A 23,460-nucleotide genomic window follows, 5' to 3' on the forward strand; every position below is an offset into this window, starting at 1 on the left:
TATTTATTTGACAGAGATAGAGACAGCCAGCGAGAGAGGAAACACAAGCAGGGGGAGTGGGAGAGGAAGAAGCAGGCTCATAGCGGAGGAGCCTGATGTGGGGTTCGATCCCACAACGCCGGGATCACGCCCTGAGCCGAAGGCAGACGCTTAACCGCTGTGCCACCCAGGTGCCCCTTTATAAGTGCTTTTATTTTAACATACAACTGTCAGATTGTAAATCACCCTCTTCATATTAAACCATAATCATTTGGTTTCAAGAATTTTTTTTTCTCTCTCTACATTCATCGGTGGATTTAGAATTGTAGGCTTTCAGTTTTTGGGACCTTGTTTGGAACAGACTAAACAAAGATAAACACTGTCTCTCTCCCTGCTCCTGCTCCACGATGCTCAGATAACCAAAGGCTTAGAGAACCCTAAAAATAAAATCTTTGGAACTCTTACTTGGGCATGAGCCAAAATGTTTTAACCGCCACAAGACTTACTTCAGACACCGCAGAGACCACAAGAAATAGTGAAGCTCTGGGTCTTCTCTTTTCTCGGGCAAGACTTCTCCTAAATGATGGGTGACAGTCTAGATTAAGCTATTCGTGCAGATCAACGGCCAGGAGCTCACCGAGACCTAAAAAGGGTGATGAGCAGATCAAAGTCACCACTCCCTGATGCAGAGTTTGGATGTAGGTTCCTTGCTTCCTGAATAAAGGAATAAAGCAGAGAAATCCAATAACATTTCTACCTTGACCAAGCTGCGTCAGAAGCTAGGGGTTAACAGTCTGAGCACTGCCTACGTCTCTCTTATTGTAACCCAACAAAGCCCACATGGACCCGATCAGTGAGTAACTGAGCCACAGCCTCCACCCTGGAACAGCAGAAATCAGCAACTCTACAGCTGAGCAGGTGGGGTCGGGACCAGATACCTCTTATTGCAGGGTCAGCAGGTTTAAAGCAGACAAGGTCAAAGTGAGAATGTCAGCAAGGATGTCTGCGGCCCAATTTGGCTCAAATATTAGCTCAGTGGTATCTGCTCAGTGGTTTTCCTGCTCCTCAATCGACTCTTAGAGAAGGAGGGCATACACGAAGGGAAAGGGAAACTGTTCTGTTAACTGTCCTGCTCTTACTCATGTGTTAGTTTATTTAATCCTGCATGAAAACCTTCTGAAGTAGATCTTACGTGTTCCCATTTCGCAGATGAGCAAACTGAGTGTGAGGTAAGTTATTTGCTTATGGAGATGGGATCTGGAGCCAGATTTTTGTCTTGCCTTAAGTCCCATGCTGTCTCAATCATGATACAACATGGCCGCCCTGAAATCTACTCTGTGACCTTCTGAACAACTGAAAAAGAGGAATCTTAAGTGGTGGTTTTCTCAGAATGTTTGTGGGAAATCCCACATCTCCTCATGGGTTATTAACAATCAAACGCCCTATCATAGCAAGGGATTTAAATATCTAAGTGAGATAACCAGGATGGGGAACCTCTTTGGAATGGGCTTCAGATCCCAGGAGATCCGTAGAGCAGCACGGCTCTGCCTTCACTGAGGTTGGCCTCCCTGCCTCAGGTGTGTGACATACATACAATCTTTGTGACAATACCGTCACTTGTCTTCTTCGAGTGCCCTGGCTCTCCTGTGAGCTAATGAGACTCCCAGTTCAAATTCATATGATTTTATGGGTTGCACAGCGATCTTATATATATTTGATCCAGTCCACTAAATATTGACCAGCATTATTGGTCGGATCTTAATAATACCCTGGGCATAAAGAAGGTGAATAACTAACTCATGGTCTCTACCCCCTAGCTGTTCAATGTCTAGTAGTAATGACACATAAACAACTAATTCAAAGTGAAAAGTGCCCCAATACAGTGGCTTTCAAACTTATTCAGTCTTGACCTACACCAAGAAATATATTTTATGCCTCATCCCGATAGATAGAAATATAAAATAAATGCTATTTAAGATTCCCTTAACGTAGCCATGCTCCAATGAATGTGCATAGGCTCTAGAACACCGAGAAGGGTGCCAGTAATGCTCAGGAGCAGGGCTGGGGAGGGACGGTGAGGATTCTCCAGGCAGACAAGCCAAAGGTATTCCAGCCACAGGAAGGGCATGGGAAGGGCATTGCAAATGTTACAGACCACCCCCACGAGCAGGGAAAGGAGGAGACTGAGTGCACAAGAGTCTAGGGAGGTGGAAAAGAGACTTTCTGTTAAATATGATAGATTGAGCACACACGCTTTATGTTTGTTCCCTTCTCAAACTCCACTAAAATAACAATAAAGACATAAAGAGAGCGGAAGAAAGAATACATGGAGATATGAATTTAAAAAACCATCTTGACCATCCGACTCTTGGTTTCGGCTCAGGTTGTGATCTCAGGGTGGTTAGATCGAGCCCCACATCAGGCTCCGTGCTCAGCATGCAGTCTGTTTAAGACTCTCTCTCCCTCTGTCCCTTTCCACACTTTTCTCTCTCTCTAAAAATAAATAGATAAATCTTGGGGAAAAAAATCTCAGAATGGGGGCAGCTGGCTGGCTCAGTCAGCAGAATGTGGGACTCTTGCTCTCAAGGTGGTGAGTTCAAGCCACACATTGGGCATGGAGCCTACTTAAAAAAAAAAAACATCTTGGCAAATGGAAAGGTTACAAAAGAGGGATGATTAGGGAACAAGCCACTTTGGGCTGCAGGGCCTTGGAAAGGCTTGGGACGGGAAGCAGCAGGTAACTCTGAAGGGAGGATGGAAGGCTGAGGCTGAAAACAGAAGGAGGAGTTGAAGATCTGTATAAGGAGCATTTAGATTTCCTGATTCCCTCCTCTGACCCGGGCAGCCGGATGATCGGCCCTCTCACCCCGACAGAAGGCAGGCGGTGTGCTCTCCTGGGAATAGACCAGAGGGATTCTGGGATTAGGGTCATCAGAGGCAGCTGATGGGGGAGAGCAGAAACTGCACCCTGATTATATCTCCCTTCCAGAGCACTGGCAGCCGAGTTTATATTCCCGAGCCTGGAAATTGCAGTCTTCTGTAGGGCAACTGACCAGCCTAAGAGAAAAGATCCACAAATAGAGGCACTTGGGGGTTCCCAACAAAATGGTTGTCCCCACCAAACCACCCTACAGGGAAGATGCCAAGCTGAGTCCTGCTCGTGCCTGGAGAGTATTCAGTCTACCTTTAGGAAACTCTGCTCAAACAGAAAGGAACAAACTAGGATTGGGAGCTCTCTCTCCCATGAAAGACAAAGAACAAAATAGAAAAAAATGTGGGGGTGGGAGGCAGTAGGGACAATGCAGGGAACATAAAAATATAATTAATATAACTATAATAATATTAATTATTATATATTTTATATAATAATATTTTATGTGCAATTATATATTATGTATAGTTATAGGACATATTAATAATGATTAATGCAACAACTTCAGAGAGCAGATTTTTCATCTAACACACAAGAGGAAGAAACTATAAAAAAGGATATTCAGAAAGCAAAGAAAGTGGTTAGAAATAAAAAATAAAGCGTCACCTGAGTGGCTCAGTCAGTTGAGCACCTGCCTTCAGCTCAGGTCATGATCTCAGGGACTTGGGATCCAGCCCCAAGTTGGGTTCTCTGCTCAGCGGGAGTCTGCTTCTCTCTCTCTCTTTCTCTCATACTCTCATAAGTAAATAAAAAAAGAAAGAGAAATAAAAAAAATATAATCATGGAATAAAAAATTCAGAAGAATGGTTGCAATGTAAAATCAAGAAAGTAGAACAAAAAAGAAAAAGAAATGGAAAAATAAGAAAGCAAAGATAAGAAAATCTCAGTCTTAAAGGAGTCAGAGTTGGTCAGGGGGAAAGTAGGGAACCATATTCCTCCTGACTGAGACACAAATGCAAAGCAGTGACTAATGAGAATGAGAGATTACAAATACTTGTGCTGTGGTTGGAATATCAAATTAGAGGGGGGAAATGGGCAGAGACATGAGGCTGAAGGACCAGGTAGCTTTTCGATTATGCTGGAACGTGTGCTTATAAACATTTATAGACAGTGGCCAAAGTAGCCTTCAAACTCACAACTTGATTCCAAGTTTAGTATTCTTTCCATACAGCCAAAGGCAGTATAATTTAGACCAATAGTTCTCAATGGGGGGGGGAAATTTTGCTGCGAGGGACCATCTGTGTGGGTGGGGGGGAACCGGGGGGAGGGTGCTGCTGGCATTTAACAGAGGGTTAAGGATGCTATTATCCATTCTAGCTGAACAGTACAGTCCCTGTCACCACTGACAAGGAATTATCTGGCTCAGAAGGTCAAGAGTACATTTAGTCAATAGTTGAGAAACCCTGATTTAGATGAAATGTAAAATTGGAACTATTCTGAGTGAGTTCAAATCACAGCATCAGTAATTACTCACTGTCAGAGGTTAACAGATCAGGGCAAAATGACTTCCTGATTCTTTCTTTCTTTCTTTCTTTCTTTCTTTCTTTCTTTCTTTCTTTCTTTCTTTCTTCTTTCTTTCTTTTAAGATTTTATTTATTTATTTGACACAGATTGAGAGAGAAAGAGCACAAGCAGGGGGAGCAGCAGGCAGAGGGAGAGGGAGAAGTGGACTCCCCACTGAGCAGGGAGCCCGATGTGGGGCTTGATCCCAGGGGGCTCGATCCCAGAACCCTGAGATCATGACCTGAACCGAAAGCAGAAGCTTAACCGACTGAGCCACCGGTGTACCCCTTCAGTACTTACTTTACATAAAACAACCATTTCTTTTTACAGCAAAATGCTCAGCATTTTAAAAAGTAGTTTCTGAATACCTTTGAAAGACATACACATATACACACAACTAAATGTAAAAATGTAGGTTTAAAAAGCATGAATATTAAATATACGTTATTATTTTATATATATATAAATTTAATATATATTAATTATATATTATATATAATATAAATATAAATATTTATATATAAAAATATAAATAATTATATATAATATATATAATATAAAATTAATAAAATTTATTTTAAAGTAAACACTAAACACCAGCCCAAATTAAAATGTAATCATAAGTCATTGCAAATAAAATTATTTGATCTTTTTAAAAATAGTGATCTCTTAAAGAAAATATATCAAGGTGTCACTGGTTAAGTTTTAGTGTATTTTTTGTGCAAATTGTCCTAGTTCCTGAAAAAGCTCTTTCTGGTACGATTCTATTCAAGAGAATGTGAGGAGATGAAGTTGTAAATCTAACTTCAAATACAGTTCTCGGACTCTTCCTTATTCAAACAATTTCATCTCTTGTTTGACAACTTTTTAAAAGTACAGTTGACACACAATGTTACATTAGTTGCAGGTATACAACATCAAGATCTGACAAGGCTACACGTTATGCTGTGCTCACCACAAGTGTAACGAGCAAGTATTTTTGAGCCAGTATTTTTGTTTCTTGAGGCAGGTGTGATGTTTTTCTTTTGATTTCTGGCAAGCTCTAGTTTTTGTTTCAAATGCCAAGTTTCCGATTTGTATCCATCTTCTTTAATTTAATTGAATATAGATTGAGATTCTGATGCAGAGAATCGATATCAATTTTAATATTATCCTGTTCCTAACTCTACTTGTTTAAAGTGTCTCTGAACTAATGAAACTATTCTTGTAAGAGAAGCTTGTTTGGTCCATTGACATCGTCTCTCCTCCCGAAGTCTGTGGAGTGCAGCAATGCTTTCTAAACAAACAAAACTCTGTGTGTTCTTGGGGCGCCTGGGAGGCTCAGTCAGTTAAGCGTCTGCCTTCAGCTCAGGTCATGATCTCAGGGTCCTGGGATCGAGCCCCACATGGAGCTCCCTGCTCAGCAAGCCCAATCGGGTGAGCCCAATACCTCACTCAGCCTTAATTTCATCATCTGTAGAATGGGGGGGGCATGGAGTCCTACATCAAAACGCGGCAATGAAGATCACATAGAAGGATGCAGGTAAAGCACTTAGATCCGCGACTGCCGTGTATACTATATCACTTAGCAAATGTATATAATTAGTTATTACTAAATTGTCCATTTCCCATGCATTAATACTTTATTTTTTTCAATGTGTAGATTGTCAGTCCAAATCTTTTAATATAAATTCCAGATAAGCTTGGCATGGTGGTTTTAAATCACATCCACAAATTCTTTGCTACTTCTCCACTCACAAGTGGGAGCCGGACTCAGTGACTTGCTTCTAACGAACCGAACATGGTGGAGGTGATGGAGTGTGACTTTTGACATTAGGTCATACAAAAAAGCATGGTGGCTTCCTTCTTGCTCTCTCTTGGATCGCTTGCTCTAGGGAAGGTAGCTGTCTTGTGATGACACTCAAGGGACCATAGGAAGAGGTTAGTGTGATAAGGAACTGAGGCCTCTTGCCACCAACAAGTGAGTAAATGAGGTTTCTAGCCAACAGCCATGTATGGGAAGTAGATCCCCTAGCCCCAGTCAAGCTGTCAGATGACTGCAGCCAGCCCTAGCTGACATCTTCATTGCAACCTAGTGGGAGACTTTGAACCAGAACCACCTAGCTAAGATACTCCCAGATCCTGATCCTCAGAAATAGTGTCAGATAAGGTTGTTTTAGGCTGCTAAGTTTTGGAGCACTTTGTTATGCAGAAATAGATAATCAATACACTCGGTATTGACACTTTTTATCGATCTATGACATACATACAGAAATGTATATAGGTGATTGAATTTTCACAAATTCAACACTCCCATGTAACCATCACCCTGATATTACCACCTTCAAGAAGACCTCTCCAATTGCTGTTCCCCCACCCCCAAGGGTAGCCACTATCTTGACTTTTTTTTTTTAAGATTTTATTTATTTATTTGACAGAGATAGAGACAGCCAGCGAGAGAGGGAACACAAGCAGGGAGAGTGGGAGAGGAAGAATCAGGCTCCCAGAGGAGGAGCCCAGTGCAGGGCTTGATCCCAGAACACTGGGATCACGCCCTGAGCCGAAGACAGACGCTTAATGACTGAGCCACCCAGGCACCCCCACTATCTTGACTTCTAACAATATAAATGTACTTTATATAAATGTAATCATGCATCATATATATATATATATATGTGTGTGTGTGTGTGTGTGTGTGTATATATATGTATATATATATATATATGTATATGAGAGAGAAAGAGCTCGAGTGGGAAGGGCAGAGGGAGAGGGAGAGAGAATCTTGAGCAGACTCCTCGCTGAGTGTGGATCCCAACACGGGGCTCAATCCCACGACCCTGAGATCAGCACCTGAGTCAAAACCAAGGGTTGGACATTCAACCAACTGTGCCACCCACGTGCCCCATATATCATATACTTTTTGTGCCTAGTTTCTTTTACTCAATGTTTTATTTATGAGACCCACACACATTTTTGTGCTTAATTATAGTTTGTGCATTCTATCTATTGTCTGAATATACATTTATCCATTGAATGGCAAACTTTTATCTGTTATATTTATCATATGTATTCCTTCCTGACATTCTGCCACATTTATCATTCTCTGTCTCTCTCCCTCTCTCTCTCCACACGCATGCACACCATACATTCACATACTCATTTACATTGCTAAATCATTTCATATAATTTGCAGAGAACATAACCTTCCACCTCTAAAATCTTTAGAATGTCTAACCTAAAAATAAGGATATTTTCTTATATAAACAAAGAGAATTTCAAGAAGTTTGATCTTGATGCAATCTTTTATCTTATAGACAATCCACATGCAAATTTTACCAGTTGTCCCAATAGTGTCCTTTATAGTAACGGAAGATCACGGAAGATCAAGCCGGTTGGGCAATCTTCCTTTAAACTCAGAAAAGCCTTTAGCTCCAAGACCAGCTATGAACCTCCAAACCTTGATCATTTTCATTGCCTTTGGCCTAGTCCGGGGACAAAGAGCTCACAAATCTATGTGCAGCTTACTTTAACTTAGCTACTATCGACTCTAAAACAGTAACAGACAAAGGTGAGATATCTACTGGCAAGAGGTATGTATGAATCACCACAATCTATTTAAGTTGGCTGCTTCCAAAGTTCAAACACTGGTTTAGTTTATTTCAACATATGTCTACTGAGCATCTACTATGTGCCAGGCCCTGTGCTAGGCTCTGGGAATATTCAGATGCCTAAAACATAGTCCCTGCCTTCAAGAATAAGCATTATAGTGGAAGTTATCATATGCACATACACCTATATATCCCCTATACCACACTTACATAGAGAGAATGAAGATTCTATGTGATGCGTGGAAAAATAGAAGTACACTCAGGGAACACTAGGAGAGTAGGTCTGATATGGGGGGCAGGTGACCTGGGATATCAAGGGAGTCTTTGTAGATGGAGTGTGGCCTAAACTGCATGTTAAGAGACAAGTGGAGTGTTTGCCAAACAGAGGGATAGGGTGTGTGTTTGTGTGTAGAGCAGGGGTAGGGAAGGGCAGCGTAGCTGAACAGAGGGAAGGAGCAGCTGTTTGGGGTTTGATACTGTAGTGTAAAAAGCAAGATAGAGCATACCCAGTGTTGGCCTCACTGAAATAAATCCCCCCCCTTTTCAAAGATTTTATTTATTTATTTATTTATTTGTCATAGAGAGAGAGCACAAGCAGGGGAAGCAGCAGGCAGAGGGAGAAGCAGGCTCCTCGCTGAGCAGGGCGCTCAATGTGGGGCTCGATCCCAGGACCCCGGGATCATGACCTGAGCCAAAGGCAGATGCTTAACTGACTGAGCCACCCAGGTGTCCCAAAATAAATTCCCTTCTTGTTTTACCACCAATACCACCAAGAGAAGAAAAGAAAAAAAAGCAAGATAGGGAAGGGGCAGATCTCAGAGGTTTTTTAAACATATCATGGAGGTTGAATGAAAGTTTGTAGAAGGAGAGACTTTGATCAATATTTAATAGCAGAAAGGTGATAAGATTTGTATTTTAAAATAATCTAGCCACCTTTGGGGGCATGACTTCTGTGGGGGACAAGAGTGTGGACAGGGAAATTGTCATAGTGCGTCAGGTAAGCGATGAGGAGGGTGTGACTCAGGGCTGTGATACACGTGACAGAATCAAGAAATAATTAGGACATCCAATTAGCAGCAACTGGTGATTGGGTGTGGGATGAGGGGGGAAGTAGGCCTTCACTTTCAGTGGTGCCAGCAAGCAAGATGGAAATCACAGAAGAGGCCTGTTTAGGGGAGGTAGGGGGCAGAGTGGAAAGAGTTTTCTGTATGCTGAGCAGAAAGTACCCATGGGATGTTCAAGTGAAGATGTCTAGTTGGAAGTTCTGGGCAAGGAGTTGAGCTAAGATGTAGAAGTCATCAGCATGGGAGTGGAAACTGAGTGGGAGGACATGTGAAATTGCCCAGGTAGTGAGAAGGAAAATGAGCCAGTGACACTCAGTGACCACCAACTTTAAGGGGGCAGGTGGAGGAAGTCCAAGGAAACATAAGTCAGCCATTGAAAGCAAAGCCATATGGTGATATATTGTCCTTCCACAATGAAATGAACAATTCTTGACCTGTTAATCCTTGATCATTTTACGTGAAAGATCATTTACATGTACTCTGTTCAGCAATATCCCTTGACCAGAAAAACAAATTCTGCCCAACACTATTACTAGTAAAATTCTTCTCGAAGACTTCATTTCTGCCCTCTGAAGTCCTACATATCACCATTCAAAGTCTGAAGGCAGTGAATGTGGCTCAACTCAGCGCTCCCTTCTTGGAACCTTCTCTGTTCGCTCCATGGTTCCGCATAGGACCATGCACAGCCTTCATCTCTGACGATCCTTTCCTGGGCGCACTGCAATTTGTCAACTTGTCCATGAGCAAAGCAAGTCATCCCCCCTGTATTCTAACTTGTGCACGGCACACTACATATGGGTATTATCTCCCTTGCTTCGGAGACCATATTTCCAATAATGCAGCCTAAAATTCAGTTTATGACCAGGCACCTTACACTATTAGCTGTTGGAATGTCTAGGTAACTAGAGCGCATGGCCCCTCCCTCCAGTGTAAATGTAACCAACCCTTCTTGCCCCAGCATGTACTCTACGGGTGATTTTTGTTTAGCTTAAATTGTAGGTTTCACATTTCTGCTCATTTTTCTTTCACTCATAGGAAAAGCTTTTTGTCCCTTTCATCATGGGGCAGAAAACAGCCGGGACACCTGTTAATGAAAAAAACTGTAGATAAACATGTAGCAACCATCAGACCAAGGTGAACGTCAAGAATCAACCCTCATGGAACTCCCAATCTACGGTGAATATTTTGATCCAACTAAGGCTTCTGGCTTCATCTTCAGACTGTAAGTTTAAGAAGGAAATGGATTAAAGGTAAGACATATGGGAGCCATTGTCTTTCTGATTAGTTGGTTCTATTTTTCTTGAATTTCCTGTTTGTTGATGAGACCTGTTTTCCTATTCCTTTCTGAGACCTCTAGATGATTAAAGGTTCATGTTCCTTAGGAGGCAGAGGACAGGGCCTCAATCAACTCTAACATATGGTCTCTCAGGCAAAGGTGAAATAAATAGGAAGGAAAATAGTCCCACACACTTAGGAGAGACATGGCATATGAGTCAACCCCCAAAGTCAGGTGGCATTGCAATACGGTCCCTCCAGCTGGAGGTAGAGAATGTGAACTCATGAAGAGGCCCTCTGCTCAGGTCAGGGCTTTCTCTAATGTCGTTCTTCCCCCCAGAGAGTGAGGACTGCCACGAGTCCACTCTACGGAACTGAGATATTAGATGGGTTCTCTATGGTTCCCATGTCCTTGAGTATCTTTCCATTTGTGCCCTTTCAATGTTCAAGGGCTTCCTGTTCCAGCGCGATCGCTAGGGCCAAACTGCTTAGGTTTGGATCCCGATTCCATCATTTACTAGGGCTGTGGCCTTCAGGAAAGTTAACTCATCTTAAAATGGGAGTTACTAACAGTATGTATCTCAGGATTATAAGGAAAAAACAAGAGTTCATAGATATAAATCACTGGGGCGCCTGGGTGGCTCAGTTGGCTAAGCGTCCAACTCTTCGTTTTGGCTCAGGTCACGATCTCAGGGTCGTGAGATGGAGCTCCGGACTCAGTGCAGTCGGCCTGAGATTCTTTCCCCCTCCCTCTTCCTCTGCTCCCCCACCCGCGCACACTCTTAAACAGTATTTTTTAAAAAAACAAACAAAAAAAAACACCAACAAAAATCAGAAGAGTGCTGAGCACATATTATGCCTTCAATTAGTGTTAGATACTATTTCTTTAGTGTACCTTGGCCTCAAATCAGTTTTGACATGGGCATTAAGTCCTACTTGTTTGGGTTCCCAGGATAGATAAATCACGGCTGAGTGAGCTAACTGGCAACACGTGGATGGGTAAGGACTTCTGAAGACATTAAAGTTGTAGGCAACACAGTAAACAATTATCCTCAATTTCTACAGATTGGGAAGACGAGGCCATTCCTCCTGCATACATTTTATTCAGACATGCTAAATCTCACTAAACATACCACACTGTCAGAAAAGATGACCAAGGGCAAGTTAGGGCTGTTAGGGTAACACTTGCTTCTGGCCTTGTCTTGCACCAAATAGCCAGGAGCAAGAGAGACTGGGGACAGGAGGGTGAGGAGTGAGGAGGGAGCAGAGCAGTGTGGGAGGCAGCTCGCAGTGAGGCAGGCAGCAGCAGTTCTAGCCAATCAACACTTTATTTTTCCAGTCAACACCTGCACAGATGTTACTGTCCACTTCCTGACCCTAACAGGGGGTCCCACCACACCAGGACCATCCGTGGCCCGCAGACAGCAGTCTCTTTATTCCTTCCTAGGATAGTAAGAAAGCCCTTCATCCCAACAGGACAGAGCTCCTGCGCACTCACGCAGTGCTGGAACACGTGCTGCAGGACTCCTGCTCTCCTCCCTTATCAGGAAAGGCTGGGCTGAACCAGGGCAACGGTGCAGTGGAGCTTATGTGGGCTAGAGTGACCTAAGCGCATCACCACTGGCCTGACCCACCACCCCAGGTTTAGTCTGTACCACCCAGACAGGAGCCTCCCGAAAGCTTAGCCACGGCCTGCTGGGAAGGAGCTGGCGAAGAGTGGGGATTGAGCTGCTTAGGACAGGACACAGCCAGGAAATAAAGCAGAGGGAAACATGGGACAAGAGAGAAGAATGATAAAGTGCCCAAACTAAACCACCAGTGGGACACAAGGACAGAGCAGCACAGGTCCCTGAGGATAGGAGGAAAAAAGAAAGGGCCAGACCACCAGGGCTTGAGGCATAGTGGAATGAGAAGAGAGATGAGGCAGGGAGGCAAGTGCAGGCTGTGGGAAGGACTTCCCTAGCCCTGTTCACATCCACTAACCCAAGTGTAAAATTATTTACAAACTTAAAACCAATCCCAGGCACGGGCACTGTACCAGGCCTGGGACAGCAGGCAGGCAGGCAGGCAGGCAGACGGAGGGTGGACTGGCTACCATCTGACAGCCAGCTCCCCCACGCATGACCTCTTCCCAGAGCAGGGGAGAGGAAACAGTGACGCCCCTAGCCAGGAAACCCTACTGTGCCTGCAACTCCTTCCCCCATGGCTCATGGCTCTGCCACAGCCTGAGCCTCTTGGTCTGACTGTACCAGAGACAGGGTGTCAGGCCCTAGGGATGGAGGGGGTGGAGCATCAGGGGGCTCTGAGGAGGTCTCTGGCCCCAGCCCCAGCTCAGCATTCAGCTGTTCCAGCTCCCCCTGATCCAGCAATTCGAAGTCCTCAGTGGTGAGCGCCTCTTCTTCCTCAGGGGCAGGCAGGGGCTGGGGCAAGTCCTGGGGAAGAGGTGGGAGCACTGAGGGGGAGGGGACCGGGTCACTTTCAGCAAGGCAAAGTAGGGGTGACAGGGTGCTCGGTGGAATGGTGAGGTCACCACCACTCACTGCCTCCGGGCTCAGTGTCTCCACTGGTCCTCCAGGGGAGAGCTTCACTCCATCTGTGGGAGAGCCCGCCCCATTGAAGTGCGTGTTCACAAAGTGAAGGGGGGACGAGAGCCGAAGCAAGGTTTCCTTGGCTTCCACATCTTCCTCCTCCTCTTCCGAGTCCAGGTCTTGCCTCGAGAGGGCCTGAGGGGGCCCCAGCAGGTCTTCAGGAGGGGCCGGCTCGGTCTCCTCTCCCTCCCCCAGCTCCCGGCTCAGGGCCTCCTCTGGCTCACTTGGCAGGCTCTGCTGGTCCAAATCTGTGCAGGAAACAAAGAGTCAGGAATGGGTGGAGGGGCCTGCTGTTCTGAACCATCCCAACAGGCAATCAGTTCGAGGATGAGAACTCAGGATACGGAATACTGGACCAGACCTTAGATGTTAAGGTCTTTCAGGAACCTGAAGTCGAATTAGAGGATCAATTTCCAGAAAACCCATTTATGGGGGTGACAACCAGAGAGCACAGCCAACATCCACAACAAGGAACAGGAAGATTGGAAGGGCAAAGGAAAAGGCTTCTCATACCCTCGGAGACATCAGTTAGCTGTGGAGTTGTGGCCCGGGATACAGAGAAACCACCGCTCTCCAAGATAGAAGCCTCTTCGTCTGACAGCTCTGAGTCGGTAATGGCCAAAGCCAATGCCGTTTTCTTCACATCCACCTGCAGGAGAACCCAGATAACACAACAGGTGAGAAAATAAGAGAACCAATTTTTCAAAAGCACCCCCCACTACTGACTCCCACCCCCCTGAGAGGTGGCTGCCCTGAAGCAGACGCTCCCCCAGCCTTCGACTTCACATCCCATCTCCTTTGGACCTCACCACCGGGGAGAAGCCGGCCAGTTCCGCTTCGCTTTCACTCTCTGTCTCTGCCAGCGGCTCATCACCTCCGGGGGGTGCGTTCTTCCCCTGCCGCTCTAGAGAAATAAGAACAGCATGTCAGTGACCAAGCAGACACAGTCGTGGGGGACAAACATGGCCAAGGAAGTGGAAAGTAAGTTCCAGGGCACATCATGAGCCATAAACCAATGCCCCCTTTAAAGGACCCCTGTTGGGTAGGGGAGCCCCTTACTCTTCTTGTCATGTTTGTGATGCAGGGCGTCAGCTTCGGCCTTCATGCTGTAGTCCAGCTGCATGAGCAGGGGTTCCAAGCGAGTATACATCCTCTGGATCAGCTCATGATAAACCACCAGGGGCCACAGCAGGATACTCAGTACTAGGGGTTAGAGACTTCACTCAGAGCTTCCTATGCCTAGTTCCTAAGGGCCCCCATTTAACCGGTCCCTAAACAGAAAAGGCTGAAGGCTTTCAAGAGTCTGTACCAACCTCCTCCCTCCACATTTACTACTCTCCTCCCCAAATGACTCTTGCACTATTACTAATACGCCAGCACCCCCTGGAGTCCTCTGTAAATGGATAACCAAACAGAGAGAGAGCACCGTCCTCCCTTACAGTCAGTCCCTTTGATTCAGTCCAGTAAAAGAGAAGAAAAGGGCTTCAAGAAAGGGAGGGGTTAAACCCTACTCACAGACAATGTAGGAAATCATAATCCCGGGAACATAGTGTCCCAGCACCGCCAGCACAGCACAGCCAGAACAAACTCGAGCACAGAACTGCAGAGAAGAGCAGAGGGTCTAAAAGGTATACGTCCCCCATTCACCGGGGGAAGAAATAGTTGCTCAGCTGACAGAGGGAGGGGTATGCCTTCTAGAGATGCAGTGATCCAGTCTAGTCAAGAGGATGCCCGAGACCAACAAATTCAAGAAGTTTACACTAGACATCACCAAACGCCTATCATTCAAATTGATCTGCCTTGACCAAAAGCAGTGTAAGAACATCAAACACGTGCTCCCTGAAATGAGACTACTCCTGTACCAAGCTACTACCAGTCAATGCTGCCTCAGAAAGGCACCCCAGCCCTCTTCCTTCAGTGTCCAGCCAGGGATTTCACGTTACTCCTCCCCGCCTCCCACCCCCCTCTATTTCCCCACAGTGCAGGAAACTGTTTTATGACGTGGAGCTTACCTGAGCTGGATTCTGCCTCTTGTACTGCAGCAGCTCCTGCAGATGAATCTGGAAGGTGAGCCAGCTCTCAGCCAGGTATCTGCACAACTCGGGCACACTCAGCAGGTGCGGCCGGGCGCCTGACCCCGCACCCTCACTGGGGAGACATGACATGACCCCTGGAGGCCTCAGACACCAGCTTCCCAGGCACTCAAATCCCTCTGAGAATGCCAATGAGATCTGTATTCTAAACAAGTGGACAACCCCACCTCCCAAAGGGAGGTGTCCTGATCTTGGGGAAGCAAAGCCCAGAGTTTCCAACCCTCTGCCCCCAAAGGAGCAGGCATCTAAAAGGAATCCAGGACCAAACTTGTTGCCAGTCCATTTGCTATTCTGGGGTCTGTGCCTGCAGAAGCTGCCATGCACTGTGGTGACAATGGCACCAAAGCAAGACAAGGTTCGGGTATTTGTCTTCAAGAGGTGGCCTGCACTCACCTGTCAGAATGTGGTTCCCCTGGAGATGATGCTATAAAGAGAGGAGGGGAACAAGTTGAGTGGTAGGGCTCTGGGAGACTCTCCCTGGGGCAGGAATAGTTGCCCCCCTCTGCATTCCCAGAGCACTTTCTTCAGATGCCAATTATAGGAAGAATTACGCTCTTACAGTTGTTTGTATTTATATGTCTGTCTCCTTCTTTAAACTTCGCTCTTTCCTTCTCTTTAAAGATGTTCTTATTATTACAACCCCAAGATCAAGAGTCACACACTACCAACTGAGCCAGCCAAACGCTCCAAACTTCACTCTTCTTTTTTTTTTTAAGATTATTTATTTATTTATTTGACAGAGAGACAGCCAGCGAGAGAGGGAACACAAGCTGGGGGAGTGGGAGAGGAAGAAGCAGGCTCCCAGCGGAGGAGCCCGATGTGGGACTAGATCCTGGAACGCCGGGATCACGCCCTGAGCCGAAGGCAGACGCCCGACGACTGTGCCACCCAGGCGCCCCCAAACTTCACTCTTTTCAAACACATTTTATTCATGTTTACATCCCAAGCAGCTCACACAGCCTGACATCTAATTGCTTCAAAACACCAATTTAGTAGATAAATAGATAACAACAACAAAATAGGACCTAATACTCCTACAATTCTTGCGATATGTGAAATTCTACCATAAACATAACATGTATTAACTCATTCGGTCTTCACCACCTTACTAAGTCAATTTTATCATCCTTGTTTCATAGAAGAGAAAACTGAGACCAACAGAAATTGAATAGCTCTTACAAGGTCACATGCATGGCAAATGGCAGAGCAAGCAACGGAACCCAGGCAATGTGGCTGTAGAGTCCACATTCTTAACTACTACACTCACGTAACTCTGATTTTGAAAAGAGGGCAATTCTCCATTTCCTACCTGGGTAAGTGGTGGTGCCTGGGAACTGGCTGCCTGCTGTACATTTTCTCTCCCCTTTCAACCCACCCAGCGGGGTCAGGCACAAAGCAAGTCCACAACGGGGCTTGGTGAATGAAGTTAACACTCACCTGAAATGTCAGGGAAGAAGCGAGGCTGCCAGAGATCCAGCAGAAAATAGGCCAAAAGTGAGACGCTGAGTAGGAAGAAGGGCCGGAGAGACGACGAAGACAGCAACCTTAGGGAGAAACAGGCACCTCGGCGGTGAGTGGGTGAGAGGCTCCTGCATCCATCGCGAAAGGCGGAAAAGCGCCCACTGATGGGGGAACGGGAACCTCCAGGCCTAACTCGAGACCCGAGATAAAGAAATGGGGCAACCCCGACGCACAACAGCCGGGGGGAAGGGGATCATTCCCGGGGGCAAGTGTCAACCCCGGGAACGGGAATGGTGCTCCCGGCCCCTCCCGCCCCCGCTCGCCCGGCCCCGCCCCCTCCTCCACCGCGGCCGTTACCAGAAGAGGCCGTTGAGCGCGGCCGCCGTGACCAGGCTGTGCAGAGGTCTCTCCCACACCAGCAGCCGCTGCGCTGCCGCCAGCACCGCCTCCCAGCCGCGGAGCCGCAGCCACAGTGTCGTGGCCAGGCGTCCCACCGCCTCGGCCGTGGCCGCCTCCTCCTCCGCCTCGCCGGTGGCCTCCCCCATGCCTAGGCTGAGACCCAGGCCCAGGCTCAGGCCCAGCCCCGGGCCCCCACCCGCGCCGGTGTTACCACCGCCACCGCCGCTCGCCATAGCCCCGTCGCAGCCGCCGCCCGAGCCCGCGAGGAGCCAGGGCTGCGCGGCCGCCGCCGGGGGCGCGTCAGGCGGAAGGGGGCGCACGCCGCGGAGAGCGCAGCGGAGGCCGCGGAGCCCCGTCACGTGACGGCGGAACGACGAGCCCGTCACGTGACGCACCCTAACCGCCGGGGTAGGACGACCCGCGCCTGCGCGCAGGCGGCTACCAGCAACCCTGCTTCTGCGCAGTTTCGTGTTGTGGCTGCTGGAGTCGTGATCCTCAGTCCGGTTGGTACGCTGTTCTGCTACGCGGGACCGAAGCACAGTATCTCCGCGTTTCCGCACTCCAGCCCGTTTTTTTCTCCCTATGTAGGCAGGGTAGCTAGGGAGTCGGTACTCGCGGTGTGATGCAGACCGAAGGGGTAGGGAGTGGACTTCCAAATGCCCAGGGTCCCGGGTAGGATCTGCTTCTGCTCGGGAAGGGCGGCGGCCGTTCCATTACTCAGCCCATGACTTACTGGTCCTCCCAGTTTCCTCCCCTCAGCGAATAAACAAACACCAGCGCGTGACTCGACCGACTCAAAAACAGCTTCACCTAGTTAGAAAAGTTGTTTCCTTCTCATCCCCTTCCGTAAACTTTACTGCCAGCACGTATCGGAACTCTTTCCAATCTCTTGCTCAAACAGGAGATAGGGGTTGCGGGGTGAGTTTAAAAATAGAACCGTTTAGATGTTGTTTATTTGGGGGGGCATATTAATACCATTTATGGAGGCTTACAACGTACCAGGCTCTTCATGGCCCTTTGTGATCATTTAATTTCTGCAGTAAACGCACAAAATACGTAATTGGGTTTAGAATTCAAACTACTGAACGGAAGGTATGCAGCAAAAAGTTCCCAGCCACCTTGACCACAGTGCACCCACTGTTAAGTTTTTTCTGTATTCTTTCCCATGTTTTGTGTATGTACGTTGTTCTGTGTGCGTATCTTTTCAAAACATTTGGCAGCCACTCGTTGTCCTGCATCTTGGTTTTACTGCCATTTATCATCTACATTGGTACGAAAAGGTCTGCCGGGCTCGTGCATCCTCAGTATGGCGTGGTCCTCTGGGAATTGTCCCCATTACCCAGACGAGGGCACGCTGGGGCTTAGGTCTGGGACTCGCCCGGGCTCGGGGCAACCAGGAGGAAGGCGAGCCCGGCTCCTCCGTGTTGGTCGGGGCTGGCGGCTGGGCCCAGCGGGTGGCAGGAAGTGCCGGGCGCTGACTCGCTGGCGACACCCCCGCGGCTAATAAACGCGGGGCGGACGCGCGACGGGGCAGACTGGCTGCCTGCGCCTGGCAGCCGGGTCTTCTCTCCACTAGGTGAGGTGAGCTCCCCGGGCCCCCTCTGCCCGCCCCCGGAGCCCGGATCTCGGAGCCCGGAGCCCCGCCCGGGGCGGAACAGGAAGAGGCGCCCGCCAGCCCGGCCCCGCCTGTCGCCACCGGCGCGAGGACAGGGGGCTGCGCTGGCCAAGGCGGCGTTCTGAGCTGGGGAGGACGGCGGGCAGGCGAGGGCCCCGCAGCTCCCTTACCGCGCGTTCCCTTCCACGTTCGCAGGGCGGCGAGTGGCGGCGTGATGGACCTGGCCGGGCTCCTGCTGGACGAAGAAGGCACCTTCTCCCTCACCGGCTTCCAGGACTTCACGGTGAGAGCGCGGCCCGCCCCTTCCGCGGCTTCCCGGTGCTTGAGCCGGGACCGCGGGCGCTCCCTTGGGGACCCGAGCCGGGCCGCCGGTTCGCCTGACGGCTCTGTGCGGAAGCCAGGCGGCAGCCGCTCGAGGCTTGCTTACTCGAGGCCCTGGCTCCTTGGGCCCTGAGGGAGAGCCGCGCGACAGAGGAATGGAGGTAGGGTTAGCCAACCCGGGACCTTCTCGGAGGAACTCCCCTGGGGAGCAGTTAGTGGCGGAGGATTCCGGCTCCTCCACCCCCACCGTAGGTAGGCTGCCATTGGCGGGATGAACGGGGCGGGATGGGGCATGGGCCCCACTAGCAGTGAGGTGAGCCTGGTGCCCCGCACCGCACTTCCACCCTGGAGCCAGGATGTCCACCGTTGCCTTCCCTACCCTTCACCCTCCACCACCTGCGGTTTCAGTTCCTCCCCGGACACCAGAAACTGAGTGCTCGGATCCGAAGGAGACTCTACTATGGCTGGGACTGGGAAGCTGACTGCAGCTTGGAGGAACTCTCCAGCCCCGTGGCAGGTTAGTGTTGTGTGATTGGACAAGTGGGAAGCCTGAATATGGGGTTTGTTAGCAGTCACCAAAATGAGGTGTGTACACCACGAGCTACACTGTCTGGTCATAGCTAACTTACTGGTACCTGGTATAAGGACCTGGTTTCCATTTTACATTTTCCAGTCCAGATGAGTAGAAAACATTGCTGTGTTATGAATTTGTATCACTCTTGATTTGTGTATGAGACACGTATACGTATCCCAAATTCACAAGGTGTGTTTATTTCTCAGATGAGCAGGGCGAAAGATGAATCTAGGTAATTTCAGGTGACTCGGAAATAAGCCTTCCCTGCTGGAAGGAGCTGAAATTCAAATGTGGAATGGGCTTTTTGTCTCAACATGGGAGAATTTGATCTGTTTTGTTACTGTGGTCCTGTCCCTAAGGCCTCAGATAATACAGATCTGAGTTTTCTGCTGATAGCAGTGGGAACTAGGTGTGCGTGGGGGCGGGGTGGTGAGGGAGGAGTTGTTTGCCTACTCTGCTTTCCTTTTGCCTCCTGCAGACATTGCCGTGGAACTGCTCCAGAAGGCAGCCCCCAGCCCTATTCGCCGACTCCAGAAGAAATACGTAGCTCACGTGTCCCGGTGAGCCTGGAATTGAGGGGGACAGGATGAGTGTGTTTGGGCCCTAGAGAAAGGGCGATGGTTATCTCTAAAGAGAAGATGTAAGGACACAGGGATGAGCATCAAAAGAGTAGTAAGAGCGGAAAGACCCTTGGGGTTAATTAGTGATGCTTTCCATCCCGCAGGGAGGCATGCATCTCCCCGTGTGCTATGATGCTTGCTCTGGTGTACATCGAGCGGCTCCGGCATCGAAACCCAGACTACCTACAGCACGTGTCATCCTCTGACTTGTTCCTGATCTCCATGGTAGGACGCCCCCTCCCCTTCATCTCCCTGGTGAGCCAGGAGCTGGGTGCCAGCTGTTCCGACACCACTCCTGGCTCCTCCGCAGATGGTGGCCAGTAAGTACCTCTACGATGAAGGGGAGGAGGAGGAGGTCTTCAACGATGAATGGGGAGCTGCAGGGGGCGTGGCCGTGCCCACTCTCAACGCCCTGGAGCGGGGCTTCCTGAGTGCCATGGTGGGTAGCTCTTCCATCTCTCACTGAGGTTCTCTGAGCCCTCGTTATGTTCCTTTCCTCCTTTGCTCTTCTGTACCAGCGTTCTGTAGTTTCTTTGTTTCTCTTTTTGCCTCTTCCCCTTGTATCTTTCCTTATTAGTGGCTTCCCTTCTCAGCCCTCCTGGACCAACCATAGCCTTTGGAGGTTCCTGGCATGGTGAGGCCAGAGATCGAGCAGCCGCTGCCGTCTCCCACCCCCCGCCCCCCCAATTCTTTCAGGCCCTACACATTACACTCTGAGTCAGTGCTTATCTCACGGGGTTCTGATTATTTGCATCCCGACTTTCTCTGCCTTATGACTCTGAGCTCCGTATGTGCGTGGACCATTCTTAGGATTATTTTCTCTCTTTGCCCTTAACGGAGAGTGTACTATGAAACCAGATAATGTGGTGTCAAGTGAGTTAATGTGTAAAAGCTCTTGGGACGGTATGTGGCACGTCGTAGGTGCCAAGTCAGCGTCTGCCGGAGCCGGGCTTGTAGGTGGTGCCATGGTCCTGGTTGTTAAGTGATTATGGCTCGTATCTGAGCCTGCTCTGTGCCCTTGTCTTCCCGCCCATAGGATTGGCGTCTCTACACTGACCCTCGGGAGATCTTTGAGGTGCTGAGCTGGCTGGAGAGCAGGTAGGTTCTAGAGTTGGGGAGAGGGGTAAAGGGATTTGGGGGATTAGATCTAAATCCTAAGAAGTAGAGAGGAGGGTCTGTGTAACTGGGGGGAGGGAGGAGAGCAGGAAAGGGAACTGTCCGAGGTACTGGTTCCTAAGCTTGTCCGTCTTCTTGGTGATCACCCTGGAGGGTGGGAGGGGCTTATTTAAAATACAGATCTCGGGCTTATCCTCAGCTCATGGGTCAACAGCTAGCCTGGGGATTTGCTGTGTAACAAGTTACCCGGTGTGTCCTGGTGGGTCCCCAGGGGAGTGAGGCTGCCACTGGGCCAGCCGCAGGAGAGTCATAGAGGCTCTCTGTCTTTCTCCCCTGCCAACAGTGTGGCTGAGCAGCAGGGACGGCGGCGGGGCTGGTACACCTACACAGACCTGTGTGTGCTGCTGGAGCAGCCGGCCTGGCAGTTGGCCCTGGGCTCCCTCTGCCAGCGCCTGGCAAAGGTGAGGAGGGTTGCGAAGGAGAGGGGCCGGGAGTGGGCTGGTGTGTGGAGCAGGCTGAGCAAATGCTGACGGCCTCAGGAGATGGGGTATGAGAGTAGATGGTGATAGAGAGCTCTGACTTGAACAGACGGGGTGGGTGTGTTAAAGACAGAAGCAGGTTTTGGGGGAAGGGTGTTTGGACACTGACTCTTCTTCCCTTCTCTCCCGCAGCTGTCCTGCCTGTTAGCTATGGCATATGTGAGCAGTGTGGCCCTGGCGGTGGCCTCAGTGGCCATAATTCACCAGTCCTTAGGGCTGTCCTGCAGCCCCTCACCAGGCCCCCCAGACCTCGGACTGGCCTCCAGGTGCCTCTTGGAACCCTGCATACTTTCTTCCGTGCCACAGTGCCTGCCATGTCCTGTTAATGTCTCTAGTGGCCTAGAAGGTGACACAGGGCTGCGTTCACTCTGGGGCAGTCTCCTGGCCTCACTGACTCCTCCACCATTGCCTCCCCCAGACCCTCCTGCCCCTCCCACTCTTCTCCAGAACTGTCCTCTTTGCCAGAAGCTCCGGAGAGACTCCCCAAGCTGTCACGCCTGCCACCACTCCAACCATACAGTCCTCACTGGGCCCCCCAAACCTGGATTCCACTCCCATGGCCTGGCTCCACCCTGGCCCTGGAGCCCAATGCCCCCCCTGCTACCCCAGCCCCAGCAATGTTCCCTTTTCAGTGTCATGGAGCTAGCCCGTCTCAAGTCTTTCATTTTCCCAGGCTAGGCAGGCCTCCAAGGAATCCATTAAGAGGATCTGGGAGTCCCTGAGAACCTGGAGGGGCAAAGCTTGATTTAGATCCTCTCTACCTCTATGGGTCCTTGGCTGGTCCCAGTCCTCCTAGGTGATGGAGCTTAAGGGGTTGTGGGGCAGAAGACTGAAGGGCACTCACTCTCCTAGACCTCAGTGGCTGGCTGCTTGGCCATGGCAGTGATGGTACCAGGGGAAGCTTCAGCTTGGTGACCAGGGCCGTGTGACAGCCAGCCAGAGGAGAAGCCCCGTCTCTCTACCTCCCTGGGTTCTAGACTTTTGCTTTTGAGGTCCCTAGGATGGAAGGGGGAAAGTGGGGTGAGGGAGGGAGGGGACATTGACTGGGGGCCTGTATGATGTTCCTGAAGCAGGAGAGCCAGGGACGGATAGGGCCAAGGTGCGATCTGCCGAGGGAAGGTGGGAAACCCTCACCACACGCATCCTAAAGGAGCCAGGGACTGCTGGGACCTTCAGCCTTGACCTTTTGTCTTCCAATCTCTTCTTAATACCTTGCCCTGGGCTTCCTTCTCTTCCAGTTCTCCTGGGTGTTCTCTTCACAGGCCGCTCTGGCCACCGCTTTGTATCTGGGTTTTTCACGCTTTTGTAGAACTGAGGTTTCAATAAACAGTTTCAGTTGCATGGCCTGCATTCTTTCTTTGGTGGCCCTGGAAGAATCCCCCCCCCCCAATATCTGGATTCTAAGCCTTTCTACTACCTGAGTCCGTCATCTTGCAACTCATTCTCCCGGAGCCCCATTTTAGAACTTCCCTGTTGTTTGAGGGGCACCTGGGTGGCTCAGTGGGTTGGGCATTCGACTCTTGGTTTAGACTCAGGTCATGATCTCAGGCTCATGAGATTGAGTCCTGCGTCGGGCTCCATGCTAAGTGGGGAATCTGCTTGAGATTCTCGCGCTGTCCCTCTGCCCTCCCCTGCTCAAGCATATATGTGCGCTCTTTCTAAAATAAACCTTAAAAAAAATAAAGAACTTCCCTGTTGGATGGTTATAGACTCCCATTTCAAACTTACCCTCATCCCTTCTCCCAGCACCCTGGGGTCCCTAGTGCTGCTTGACTTGGGTGCTGTGGGGCACAG

The 23,460-nt window shown here is 49.2% G+C and overlaps 2 protein-coding genes across 5 annotated transcripts; one reads left to right on the plus strand and one right to left on the minus strand.

Moving 5' to 3' along the window:
• Positions 1-11,423: 11,423 nt before the first annotated feature.
• Positions 11,424-17,176, minus strand: RETREG2 (reticulophagy regulator family member 2). 2 transcript variants are annotated; one of them, XM_040640420.1, is made up of 9 exons: positions 16,840-17,176; positions 16,459-16,670; positions 15,415-15,445; positions 14,941-15,076; positions 14,444-14,528; positions 13,988-14,131; positions 13,738-13,832; positions 13,442-13,577; positions 11,424-13,176 (listed from the first exon to the last, which is right to left on the minus strand). In XM_040640420.1, exons 1-9 carry the CDS (start codon positions 17,112-17,114, stop codon positions 12,548-12,550), a joined length of 1,743 nt encoding a protein of 580 aa, XP_040496354.1. In that variant the 5' UTR covers positions 17,115-17,176; the 3' UTR covers positions 11,424-12,547. The 2 variants fall into 2 exon arrangements, with proteins under 2 accessions (XP_040496354.1, XP_040496358.1); XM_040640424.1 differs by having other exon boundaries at positions 16,459-16,565; positions 16,840-17,174.
• Positions 17,177-17,447: 271 nt separating this feature from the next.
• CNPPD1 (cyclin Pas1/PHO80 domain containing 1) lies at positions 17,448-23,007 on the plus strand. Of its 3 annotated transcripts, none has more exons than XM_040640435.1 (9): positions 17,448-17,799; positions 18,692-18,779; positions 19,226-19,334; positions 19,870-19,951; positions 20,116-20,236; positions 20,322-20,450; positions 21,048-21,109; positions 21,471-21,588; positions 21,799-23,007. In XM_040640435.1, exons 2-9 carry the CDS (start codon positions 18,711-18,713, stop codon positions 22,342-22,344), a joined length of 1,236 nt encoding a protein of 411 aa, XP_040496369.1. In that variant the 5' UTR covers positions 17,448-17,799; positions 18,692-18,710; the 3' UTR covers positions 22,345-23,007. The 3 variants fall into 3 exon arrangements, with proteins under 3 accessions (XP_040496369.1, XP_040496366.1, XP_040496374.1); XM_040640432.1 differs by lacking the exon at positions 17,448-17,799 and adding an exon at positions 18,400-18,462; XM_040640440.1 differs by lacking the exon at positions 17,448-17,799 and adding an exon at positions 18,439-18,457.
• The last annotated feature ends 453 nt before the right edge of the window (positions 23,008-23,460 follow it).

This window comes from Ursus maritimus, unplaced genomic scaffold (assembly GCF_017311325.1).
Source record: "Ursus maritimus isolate PB19 unplaced genomic scaffold, ASM1731132v1 scaffold_1, whole genome shotgun sequence".
In the NCBI taxonomy this organism is placed as follows: Eukaryota; Metazoa; Chordata; class Mammalia; order Carnivora; family Ursidae; genus Ursus; species Ursus maritimus.

Excerpts from the sequence above, each read along its gene's own strand:
- RETREG2 (XM_040640420.1), bottom strand. The coding sequence starts at position 17,114 with ATGGCGAGCGGCGGTGGCGGTGGTAACACCGGCGCGGGTGGGGGCCCG. Across the intron at positions 15,077-15,414 it reads GGGGAACCACATTCTGACAG|TGAGGGTGCGGGGTCAGGCG; the intron begins GTGAGTGCAGGC and ends ATGTCTCCCCAG. Across the intron at positions 13,578-13,737 it reads TGGCCGGCTTCTCCCCGGTG|GTGGATGTGAAGAAAACGGC; the intron begins GTGAGGTCCAAA and ends GTTCTCCTGCAG.
- CNPPD1 (XM_040640435.1), top strand. The coding sequence starts at position 18,711 with ATGGACCTGGCCGGGCTCCTGCTGGACGAAGAAGGCACCTTCTCCCTC. Across the intron at positions 20,237-20,321 it reads ACTTGTTCCTGATCTCCATG|ATGGTGGCCAGTAAGTACCT; the intron begins GTAGGACGCCCC and ends GCTCCTCCGCAG. Across the intron at positions 21,110-21,470 it reads CTGAGCTGGCTGGAGAGCAG|TGTGGCTGAGCAGCAGGGAC; the intron begins GTAGGTTCTAGA and ends CCCTGCCAACAG.